This window comes from Rana temporaria, chromosome 7 (assembly GCF_905171775.1).
Source record: "Rana temporaria chromosome 7, aRanTem1.1, whole genome shotgun sequence".
Classification (NCBI taxonomy): Eukaryota; Metazoa; Chordata; class Amphibia; order Anura; family Ranidae; genus Rana; species Rana temporaria.
In genome coordinates, this window is record NC_053495.1 from 54,473,318 (window position 1) to 54,486,018 (window position 12,701).

At 44.6% G+C, this 12,701-nt stretch overlaps 1 protein-coding gene across 1 annotated transcript in view; it reads right to left on the reverse strand.

Annotated features, from left to right (window-relative positions):
• Window positions 1-12,701, reverse strand: part of STAB1 (stabilin 1) — a 357,595-nt gene that overhangs the window by 171,518 nt on the left and 173,376 nt on the right. The window contains exons 33-36 of the mRNA XM_040361004.1: window positions 12,282-12,389; window positions 4,360-4,491; window positions 2,517-2,645; window positions 1,562-1,618 (exon numbers count right to left, since the gene is read on the reverse strand). Of these exons, the coding sequence (XP_040216938.1) occupies window positions 1,562-1,618; window positions 2,517-2,645; window positions 4,360-4,491; window positions 12,282-12,389 (426 nt within the window). The remainder of the gene's footprint in view (window positions 1-1,561; window positions 1,619-2,516; window positions 2,646-4,359; window positions 4,492-12,281; window positions 12,390-12,701) is intronic.

The window sequence follows — 12,701 nt, forward strand, 5'->3', positions numbered from 1 at the left end:
TCAGAGCACATGTTCACTCGTGACCAACACCCTAGACACTGGTGAAAAAACTGAGGTGCTCCCAGTATGGGAGGGGTTATATAGGGATGGAACTTCCTGTTCTAATTGATTACACCAGTGTCCAGCACCTGAAGGTGGAACATATAACCCACTTAGTAAGTACTAGACTCTGTCCCGTGATGTACGATAAAGAAATATGCATTTCTGACACTAGGGGGTATTGCAAGGGAAAGACTCCAGTTTAGTTCGCTTGTGGGCTCTATTGTGTACCTCCTACAGTAGGGTGAGTGTTGGGATACAGTAGATATGATCATTTCTGTCCTCTCAGATCTTAATTGACAGGCAAAGGTGTAAATTTGTCTGACAAATTAGTTTATCTTTATAACCTTTAAATGATTCCTATTAATGTTCTCCACCATCACAGCATAACGTTTACCTATAGTCTGTTCAGTACATTTGTTTTTCTTTTCATCCTCTTGGTAAAATGGTGAGACTAACATCTAGAGCTTGAAAACATTTCCACAGTTTCTGCTAGGAGTAAAGCTGCAATTTGCAAATATGGTAATAAGAAATATTCTTTTTGAAAACTACAAGGATGACAAAATACATCCTGGCATGCCAGAGGTGAGCTACAGACATTACTTCATGGAATTAAATGATGAGGAATGCCATAATGAAAGTGCAAGTAGCTTTTCCCTCCAGAGTTTTCATTCCAGAAACACTATTTCTGCTGCTTCTGGATCATCACAAAGTGTTTCTTCACCAGCAGCATCAAGAAAGTATTGCAAACTACTGCCTAGTAAACACAATCCCTTAATTTATCAAGAAAATTACACCTGAAAATCAGGAGAAAATTAATCAAGCTTGCGTAAGAGTAATATAGGCTTCTGGATCAGCATTGTCAGGAACTAATAATGCATATTGACAGAAAGATTTTAAATTATGAGGAAGGGGGTTAACCTGTTCTCATGTATAGATGAAATATTCTTAAAGCGGAGGTCCGTCGAATATCTTTTTTTTTAAAGTCAGCAGCTACAAATACTGCAGCTGCTGACTTATACATAAGGACACTTACCTGTCCAGCGTGCCCACGATGTCGGTACCCGAAGACCATCTCTGTCTCGGCTCTCAGGTGCTGCCGCCGCCATCTTCGGTTTGGGAATCAGGAAGTGAAGCCTTGCTTCACTTCTGACATCAAATGTCCGATGGAGCCTACACCTGGTCGGAATTTCCGACAACAAGCTCCCATCGAACATTTGTTTTTCGGAAATACCAAGCGTGTGTACGCAGCATTAGAGTTGTTAAAAGCGCCTATTTTTCTGCTTTCAACACATTGTCTTCAGAAACAACCTGTTCACTTGATGCCCAATATACATTCCACCCACTTTCAGATGCCATTGTAACAAGATAATCAATGTTGGTCACGTTACCTGTCAGGGGTCATAATGTTATGGCTGATCAGTGTAATGTGCTGCTTATTCATACTGTACTGGAATTTTACTTTAATAATGTTTAATAATGTTTACTGGGAGATAGTTTAGACAATAAATTGCACACTCACCTCAAGTTCTGATCCCTCTGGACACTGAATGCCTCTGACACAGGCACCGCATTTCGTCTGTAGAACAAAATGATTGGGTTTAGAGAATGTATGTTGGAAAAAAACACTTTTATAATTCCTTATATTGCTAAAAAAAAAGTATTAGTACCATAAACAGATGAAGAGATATGTTGTACACATAACCCCTTTGCTGTGCTAATGTAAAAAACACTCTTCCCAATGTGTACCCGTCATCACTGGGTAACAAAGTGGAGGTATCGGTCGGTGGACCTGACCATATTTAGACAGAGTACCTGGGGATACCTATTACCGATACCTATTTTACTACTTTTTATATTTTAACACTGTACCTGGAACTTTTTTTTGATTAATGTTATTGTGATTATAAGAGATGAACAACATCATCTGTAATAGCATGGGCCATGACAAACCCTCTTTCTGGAAAGATATGGGGTCATTTAGACCCCAAATCTCTCCTCTGGCCTCCAATACAGCCGATCCCACACAGATCAGTTTACTTGGTTGCTTCACTAGCCAGTATGATACATGATACAAAAGATAGGGGGAAGGGATCACCGCTCCAGGTAGGTGTATAGAAATGGCACTCTCCTTACAGCGTAAGCAAACAGGTGCAGCCGCACTCCAATAAAAACGCCTTTATGGGTATTTTAAGGAAAGAAGGTGGATTATGCCTTGTACACCTGGGCCGAAAATCGGTTGGTTTGGCAGAAACCAGACAACTTTCTGCCTGTTCTATGAAAGCCAGTCTCACAACCGTCTTCTGTTGAACGAACATGCTGGAAGACCAGCATCCAATCAGTGCTGGTAGCCAATGGCTGCGAGCGCTGATCAGTGTGTTCTGGCCGGGGGAGCAGTCTACAATAGTACAACGGGTGAGATAGCCACACTAACATCGCTTCTGATAAAGATCCAGCTAAGAATAGGTCTAGTTTACCTTTTTCACAATTTTTTCAGATATATCACAGCGGTTCTTCAAGGCTTTTAAAACTTCAGATATTCCCATAAGCATCCCATTATTTGTTTCATAAAAGCTACCATCCAACGGAACATCATGAACAAATGTCTGTAAGAAAAAAAAAAAGAAGAAAAAATAAATAAAAGAACATTGTTTATATCTATTCTATTTATTCAAGAAGATAGCAGCAAACTCAACTAGAAAACGTTTTTTATAGTGAGGCGGACCGATCAAAATTTTTATTGACCCATCTATGGGCAGGCTGTTGTACTGAAGTCAATCAATCAACTTCAGTATAACCAGCCTGTCTGTTTTTTGTGTGCGATCACTGCCGTCAGAATACAATAGCTCAGCAGGAGGGATTCCCCCCATCAACACCGACTGTGTTAAAGGAGGAAGAGAGCTATTTTATTTTCTTCAACCCTTTTTCCTTCATAATCTATGGCTTGCCTTAAAGTTAAAAAGCCATGTCAAAGTTTGCATCGCCTTCTGTGTCTCGGCTGTATTTTCTCTGACCAGTGTCAGCCAAATAGCATGATAGGAAATCTAAAATTCTGAGTTGTCACCAGAAAAAAACTGAGGGGAAATCTTTTACTGGGGATGCTTCGGGGGCTATTTATAAAAAATTGTTGTGCGAATGTCTCAAGCATGCATACTGCTGTCATAAATAATCCCCATAACTTGTCTAATATCTTTATTCTGACTGTCAGCTACAGCAAGCAATACCGATCAGTTAAAATTTAGGTATTTCAAGATGGAGTTGACAATCATAAAAAACTAATTATCCAAAAACAGGGATTATGTGTAACGTTTCAAGCAAATGTTTTATATATATATATATATATATATATATATATATATATATATATTCACAAAGACTTTATGTCGGCGTATCTATTGATACGCTGCGTAAGTTGAAAGATGCGCCGTCGTATCTATGCGCGCTATTCAGGGAACTAGATATGCCTGAATTCCTGCTTCATCCGACCAACGTAAGTCTTAGTACGCCGTCGTATCTAGGATGCATATTTACGCTGGCCGATAGGGGCGTCAGTAGATTTACGCGTAGAATATGTAAAGGAGCTAGATACGCCGATTCACGAACGTACTTGCGCCCGCTAAGCCGTTTACGTAAGGCTTACGTCCGGCGTACAGTTATCCCTGCTATATGAGGCGCAGCCAATGTTAAGGTATGGACGTCGGAACAGCCGTCGAATTTTACGTTGTTTACGTAAGTGGTACGTGAATAGGGCTGTGCGTAGGTTACGTTTACGTCGAAAGCATTGAGCCGACGTTTCTTAGGGAGTATTTGCGACGTGATTCTGAGCATGCGTGCGCATGCGCCGTACGAACGGCCATTCATTTACATGGGGTCACGGCTAATTTAAATGAAGCACGCCCACTACCTGCCTAGTTTGAATTAGGCGGCCTTACGCCGGCCTATTTACACTACGCCAGCGCAACGTACGGCGCCAGATCTTTGAGAATACTGGTCTGGGCTCCCTGTTTTACGTCGGCGTAGCGCATATGAGATGCGCTACGCCGGCCAATAGAAGCGCCGAGCTACCTGAATCTAGCTCACAAACCCCCAGTTGTAGTGACAACTGTCTAAGAGGGGAGTTCCCCCACCTTAAAGAGATTTCTTCTTACTTCCTGTTGCCTCTACAGGACAGAAAGTGAAGGGATGGGCACAGGCAGCAAAAAATAAACACTTGTCAAAAAACTCTATCCAAAAGTTTAAAAAAAAGTTCTGGCTATACATAAATTTTTTCGAATGTATATAACATTATATTTTTGGCTTTTGTAGACTATTGTACTGTACCTGGTTGTACCTTTTGAAAAACATCAGCCAGTAAGAAAATCCAAGCATGCTGGATTTATGCATCCCATTCAGTAAGTCTGTAGGCAACAGCTTCTCACCCAGAATGATGTGATATTTTATCGTGCTGTTTTCCTAAAATAAAAAAGTTGGATTCAGGACTTGAATTAGATCACAGTGTTCTTATAAAGCATGCAAGTATAGAGAGGCATTTAAAATATTAAGTGCATCTGGAGTGTCATTTCAATGGATATACATGCTTTCTGCAGTGCTTATTCACTTTTTCCTGTAACGAAATCCCAATCTCCCATGGCAAAATGATATGCAAAAAAAAAAAAAAAAAGCCAACAGGAGGAGCTTTAGACTCCTTTTCATGTTGCATTTCCTTATCTCCTATTGTAAGAAGCCTGTTGTGTACAGAGCTCAGTAGGTTCAGCTGAAATTCTCAGTGAATTAGTCAGAGCAGTGACTCCCCTCCTCTCACACTATTGCCCCTCCCTTTAGTTATCTCAATCAGAATCTTGAATCCAAGATAGAATGTCTAATAGAAAAAAACAACCTATGCTGTACTCTTTTGTTTTAGAACTCATATAGGTAGATTCAGAAAGAGTTAGGTCGGCTTATCAGTAGATAAGCCGACCTAACTCTGAATCTACGCTGCCGTATGTTTAAGCGTATGCTCAAACAGAGATACGCTTAAACAAAGCTAAGATAGGACAGCTTGCGCCGTTCTATCGTAGCTTGCAATTTTTCGGATGGCCGCTAGGTGGCGCTTCCATTGTGGCCGGCGTAGATTATGTAAATGAGCTTGTACGCCAATTCCCGAATGTACGCCAGCCCGCCGCAGTCGAATTACGTTGTTTCCGTAAGGCCTTAGGCGGCCTAAAGTTATTCCACCTATGAGGTGGAATAACAATGTTAAAGTATGGCCGTCGTTCCTGCCGCGAGGTTCGAATTTTTTACGTCGTTTGCGTAAGTCGTCCGCGAATTGGGAGTTACGTCGTTTACGTCCACGTCGAAATCAATAGGCCCATACGGCAAACTTAGCCGCAATGCGCACAGGGAAATGTAGGTGCCCGGCGCATGTGCAGTAGCTAAAAACTTCAAAAAACGTGAGGTCAAGCCTCATTTCCATACAACACGCCCCCCTCCAACCAATTTGAATTAGGTGCCCTTACGCCCGCCGTGTTTACACTACGCCGCCCTAAGTAAGGAGGTAAGTGCTTTCAGAATCATGTACTTTCCTCTCTTACTTAAGGCGGCGTAGTGTAAACACGCTAGGCTACGCCGACCTAATTTTACGCGCCCCTACCTGAATCTACCCAATAATGCTCTGGGATGCCTGCATCCTGGGTGCATCCTGCATTAAATGATTATTTGAAAACAATAAAAAAAATAAACTATACGGGACATAGTTATAAAGCAGTGATTTTGATCACCAAATATTAAATTCACAAGGAAGTTAGACTTGCAGTAAATATTTAGTGAATGTCACATTTACCATTTGATGAATATACCTCATAGTTCTCTGGGATTCTTATTTGTAAAACATTGATTGCATATATAATTTTAAAAAAACAGATATAAACATCAGTTAAAGTATAAACTTGAAAAAAGAGATTTTTAATACAGCTTACCTGTAAAATCTTTTTCTTGGAGTACATCACGGGACACAGAGCGGCATTCATTACTATATGGGTTATATGGAGTACCTTCAGGTGTAGACACTGGCAATCTCAAACAGGAAATGCCCCTCCCTATATAACCCCCTCCCATAGGAGGAGTACCTCAGTTTTGTAGCAAGCAGTATGCCTCCCAAAATGGTCCTCAAAAAAGAGGGGTGGGAGCTCTGTGTCCCGTGATGTACTCCAAGAAAAAGATTTTACAGGTAAGCTGTATTAAAAATCTCTTTTTCTTTATCGTACATCACGGGACACAGAGCGGCATTCATTACTATATGGGATGTCCCAAAGCAATGCTTACAATGAGGGGAGGGAGAACATCTCCAAGACAAAAGGATTTAATTTAGAGATATACTCAAATCATAATAAATCCAACTTAGTTGAGAAAAATAAAATTTTTAAATTTAACTCGAACAAGAGGAGCCCCCGGAATCCGAGGGTCTCAAACTGCAGCCTGCAGCACTGCCTGCCCGAAGGCAGTATCAGTATTCCTTCTTACGTCCAACTGTAGAATTTTGTAAACGTGTGGACAGAAGACCAGGTTGCCGCCTTGCAAACTTGAGCCATAGAGATCTGGTGGTGTGCTGCCCAGGAGGCGCCCATGGCTCTAGTAGAATGAGCCTTTAATGATACTGGAGGAGGCAACCCTTTCAAGCCGTAGGCCTGAGTGATTAATTGCTTAATCCACCTAGAAATGGTGGACTTTGCAGCTGCCTGCCCCTTCTTGGGCCCATCCGGTAGAATGAACAGCACATCTGTCTTCCGGATCTTCTTTGTAGCTTTAAGATAGGCCTTCATGGCCCTGACAATATCCAAGGTATGCAGCAACCCTTCCTTTCTGGAAGTAGGTTTAGGGAAGAAGGATGGTAATACCAAATCCTGGTTCAAATGAAAACTGGATATGACCTTCGGAAGGAAGGAAGGATGAGGGCGGAGAACGACCCTGTCCTTATGAAAAACAAGATATGGTTCCTTACAGGATAAGGCTGCCAGCTCCGAAACTCTTCTTGCGGAAACTATGGCAACCAAAAATACTAACTTCCTTGTCAGTAGAACCAAAGGAATATCAGCCAACGGCTCAAACGGTTGTTTCTGTAAACTTGACAGAACAAGATTTAAATCCCACGGACAAAGCGGGGATTTAACTGGAGGTCTAATACGTAAGACCCCTTGAAGGAAGGTCTTAACCAGCGAGTGGGTGGCCAGCGGCCGCTGAAACCACACTGACAGAGCAGAAATCTGTCCTTTGATTGTGCTTAATGCCAATCCTTTATCCACTCCTAGCTGGAGAAAACTTAATACTCTATCGATGGTAAATTTGCGAGAAAGCCATCGCTTGGACTCACACCAGCCTACATAGGCCTTCCAGACCCTGTAATAAATCACCCTAGAGACCGGTTTCCTGGCTCTGATTAGGGTAGAGATTACTTTCTGAGACAGACCTCTACCCCTGAGAATCAGGGATTCAGCTTCCAGGCCGTCAAATTTAGATGCCGTAAGGCAGGGTGGAGGATCGGACCTTGCGATAGCAGGTCTGGCCGTAGAGGAAGAGTCCAAGGGTCTCCCACTACCATCCTTAAGATTAGTGAGTACCATGCCCTTCTGGGCCATGCTGGAGCTACCAGGATGACTGGTATGTGCTCCACCCGGATCCTGCGCAGCAGGCGGGGTAGTAACTGGAGCGGGGGAAACGCATAAAGAAGTTTGAACTGATGCCAAGGGCAAACCAACGCATCGGTTCCGCAGGCCATCGGATCCCTTGAGCGGGACATGAACCTGTCTAGTTTCTTGTTGAGTCTCGATGCCATGATATCCACGTCCGGCACTCCCCATCTTTGGCAGAGTGCTTGAAAGACTAGTGGATGCAGAGACCATTCCCCCGGCCATAGAGACTGGCGGCTTAAGAAGTCCGCCTGAAAGTTGTCCACTCCTGGAATGAATATTGCCGATATGCAGGGCACATGAGCCTCTGCCCATAGAAGAATCAAGCTCACCTCTCTCTGAGCGGCTTGACTCCTGGTTCCCCCTTGGTGATTTATGTGTGCCACGGCCGTGGCATTGTCTGATTGAATTCTCACCGGGAACCCCTGCAATTTTGACGTCCAAGCCCTGAGGGCTAGTCGAGCAGCTCTGAGCTCCAAGATGTTGATGGGCAACTGCTTCTCTGGCTTTGCCCAAGTACCTTGGCGAGTGCAACCATCCAAAATTGCTCCCCAGCCCGTCAGGCTGGCGTCTGTGGTCACTATCTTCCAAGCCACTGGGCTGAAAGACCTCCCCTTCAGTAGATTCTGAGGGTCTAACCACCAACACAGACTTTGTCGGACTCTTGATGAGAGCGGCAACGGGATATCCAAGGCCTGTGGCCTTCTGCTCCATGCTGACAGGATGGCTGCCTGTAGGATGCGAGTGTGGCTCTGGGCGTATGGTACCGCCTCGAATGTGGCCACCATCTTGCCTAGTAACCTCATACATAGGTGAATAGTCGGTTCTTTCTTGCTTAGAACCAGTAGGATTAATTCCTTGATGGCTTTTACCTTCCTCAGAGGTAGGAACACTCCTTGTTGTTCTGTGTCTAATCTCATGCCGAGATATTCCAACTGCTTTGTGGGCTGGAAAGCTGACTTTTCTCGATTTAGGACCCAGCCGAACCTCTCGAGGTATTGGACCGTGAGGGCCACTGCTCGCTCCAAGCCGGGAGACGAGTGATCTATGACTAGGAGGTCGTCCAGGTATGCTAGGATCGTGACCCCTTGGATCCTTAGTTTGGCTAGGATTGGAGCTAGGACCTTCGTGAACACCCGGGGGGCCGTAGCCAACCCGAAGGGAAGCGCCACGAATTGGAAGTGACGCGAAGCCACCATGAAGCGTAGATATCTTTGATGTGGCTGATAAATTGGAACATGAAGGTAGGCATCCTTTATGTCTATGGACGCCATGAAGTCGTCCTTCTGGAGTGTGGCAGCTGCTGACCGCACGGATTCCATCCGAAATGAGCGGATCTTTAGATATGCATTTACCATCTTTAGGTCCAAAATTGGCCTGACATCTCCATTGGATTTTGGGATGATGAATAGGTTGGAGTAGAAACCCAGCCCCTGTTCCAGGACTGGTACCTCTACTATTACTTCCTGGGAAAGTAGATGATCTAATGCCGATCTTAATGCGGCTCCCTTTTCCGGATCGTTTGGAATCCTCGACTTCTGGAAATGAGGAGGAGGAAACCTTAGGAAATCTAATTTGTAGCCTGTGGCCACGGAAGACCGTACCCACTCGTCGGGAATGCTGGCTTCCCAAATCTCTGAAAAGAGTCGCAGCCTTCCCCCCACCTTCGTGGGTGGGGGCGCCCCTTCATAAGGTTGGCTTGGGGGCTGGTTTTGCTGGTTTGCGAAACCACTGCCTTTTGCCTCTAACAGCCTGTCCTTGTGATCTGCTGTTGAAGCCAAAGTTTGCTTCTGCAGGAGGCCGTCGATACTGCTTGGCATTAGAGGGCCCCTGCCCAGGGGAATACTGTCGTTTAAACGCAGGTCCCTGAACCTTCTTCTTAGTTGGCAAGAGAGTACTCTTGCCGTTTGAAATGGTCTGAATGTATTTATCTAGGTCTTCTCCGAAGAGTCGTCCTCCATGGAAGGGGAACCCTACCAGGAGCTTCTTGCATGGGGGCTCAGCCTCCCAGCTTTTTAACCATAAGAGTCTTCTCATATGGATAAGGGATAACGATAAACGTGACGCTTGCTGGATAGAATCCTTGATTGCGTCTACCGTAAAACATATGGCCTTAGGGACATCCGAAAATTTTTCTGCCTGCTGGGCCGGAATAAGTTTAAGCATCTGCTTAAATTGATCCGATAATGCTTGAGCGACCCCAATCGCAGCCACAGCTGGCTGTACTACTGCCCCTGCAGTAGTGAAGGAGTTCTTAAGTAGTGCTTCCAAGCGCTTATCAACTGGATCCTTGAACACCTGTATGTTTTCTACAGGGCATGTTAACGATCTGTTAACACATGAGATGGCTGCGTCCACTGCAGGAGTAGCCCATCTTTTGGAAAAATTTTCTTCCATAGGATATAGGACAGAGAACCTTTTAGGTGGTAAGAAGATCTTATCTGGCTTGTTCCAATCTTGGAACAAAATTCCCTCTAATAGAGGATGGATCGGAAACACAGCATTGCTTTGAGGCGCCCTCAGTGAGCCCAAAGCTGAAACCGTCGATACCTGGAGATCTGGTACTGGCAAGTTGAATGTCCTATGGACCAAGTCCGACAATCCTTGAATCCACCAGCTCTCCCTCAGGGAGACTGCCCCAGACTCCTCTGTATCCGGGTCTTCGATCCCTGAACCTACTTGGTCCGTGTCCAAGAGGTCGTCCAATTCCCCTGAGGAAAGGACCTCCTCTTCTGAGGGTCCGCGTTCGGGCGACGGAGATCTATTCCGCTTACTGCCCCGCATAGCTGCGGATATCATTTTTCCCATGCTTTTCTGCATCTCTTTTAAAGAGGTGAGTAATACCTCCTCCGTGACCATCTTAGGGTTGGACTGACCCGCGTCAGCTCCAGCCCCAGATCCCGATGGCCCCAAGGCTCCCTGTAGGGAAAACAGCGGCATACCATGGTACAATACCGAGGTACACCTGCTACCTATTGGTATTTGGAACTATAAAAGTTAATTGTCCAAACACCTGTTTGGGGGATAAAAAAATGCTTCCTCTCCCCTAGATGACTTTTTTTTTTTTTTTTTTTTTCGTTTTTGTTTCAAATCCAGGAAAGAAAAAACATTCTGTCCCCCTGAGTAGTATTGCAAAGAAAAACTATGAGATGGAAAAGAAACAGCCTATTTCTAGGCTTGACAAAACAGTCCTCTGAAGACTGCAATATCCTTTCTGGCCACTGTGTGTCCTCGGCGCCCCGTGCTGCCGCTCTGGTCTTTCTCCTCAGTTCCAAAGTATTGATGGAACAAACAAGGAAGGGCCGCCCCTTCCTTTAAGCCACTGACCCGCCCTTCCCCCCCCAGCAATCTCAAACAGGAAATGCCCCTCCCGACAGGGGGAGGGGGGGGGGATTTTGGGAGGAAGGGACCTCTCTGTTCCAGCAAACTGCAGCCTGCAGCCTGGAACACACGAGGAGGTCAGCGTTTTGCCTGCTTGCAGGCTCTGAGGAGGAAGACTGAATGGAGCATCGCCTGGAGGCCTGCAGGTAAGCAAAGCTCTCTGACACACACATATATTTTTATATAACACAGGCCCCACTCAATGCTTTTCCAACACTACAAGGGAGGTCACATCTTATGGGGAATAATACATAGAGAGCCATCCTATCTTTATGATATGTGACTAGTTTGCCAGATGCAGTGCATAACTTTAGGCATGTCCCCTGTGACCCCCCAGAAAAAAACCTGCTAAGAACCAAGTTCCGCAAGTTTTCCCCTCACTTACCTGCTCCATGCCGCAGGACTTTGCCAAGCAAGAGGCCCAATCTTCCCCCATCTCCGTGGGGATGTCTAGACCTTCAGGCCCTGGGTTCCTATGAAGGATCCACTGTCCTGGGCCCATATAGCACCCTGGCAACAGAAAACTTTAGGTACCCAAAGGTTTCTAAGTTCTGGGCCCAGGGTCCAGCTCTCTAAAAAGAAAAGCATTATGGGCTATACCCCAAGGGTTTGGGGTCCGGTTACTGACCACTTTAGCGCTGAGGCTTTTTTGGACAGAACCGGTAGCTCACCTAATCCCAAGGATGCGGAGGCAAGCTAAACCATGACTAACACCTAAGACACTGGCGTAAAAACTGAGGTACTCCTCCTATGGGAGGGGGTTATATAGGGAGGGGCATTTCCTGTTTGAGATTGCCAGTGTCTACACCTGAAGGTACTCCATATAACCCATATAGTAATGAATGCCGCTCTGTGTCCCGTGATGTACGATAAAGAAATTGTATATGGGAAACCTTTGGATATTTATTTTATTACAGATGGGAATATGATTTTTTGCTATGGGCTATTACAGACAATTGTATAGTTAAGGTGATTTAACCAGAAGAGAGATAGGTAGCCATCAGGGCTCACACATGTGCAGTAACACTAGGATTTCTGACTAGAGGCTGTGAGCAGTTTGCAGTAGGATGACCTGGGAAAGGGCTGAGCTTTCTACTTTCATATACAAAATAAAAAATAAACAAAAATACTAACAAGCCACAATAAATAATAAAGTTTAAATGCTTTCATAATTAAATTGTAATATTGATATATAGTTACCAAGTTACCAGATCCAGATTGATTGTAAAACCTTTTTATAGCAGAATTATCAGGGACAAAAATCGTATAGTGCTGCGATGCTTCAATTTCCTGAACAAGACCTGATTTCTGTACACAAAACAAGGAAGAAATGTTATACTTGTTTCCAATGACTACTAGATTGGTCAAAGCTATTTGATATTTGAGCTGTATTCAGCATGTATTATATTATGGTCTCTCATATGTTTACAACCCACGGACCATAGGTATGTAAGAACCTAGCAGCTTTGACTTAGTGGAATACCTGGGGTCTAATCCTGTGGACGGAGGCCAAGGCTGGGCATTGTATCAACGCTGGTTAAGCTTGCCCTCTGGTAAGCGGCTTTCCATTAGGTGGTGGGCTCTCACTTAATATTGGACTCACAGAGGTGTTATTCGTAA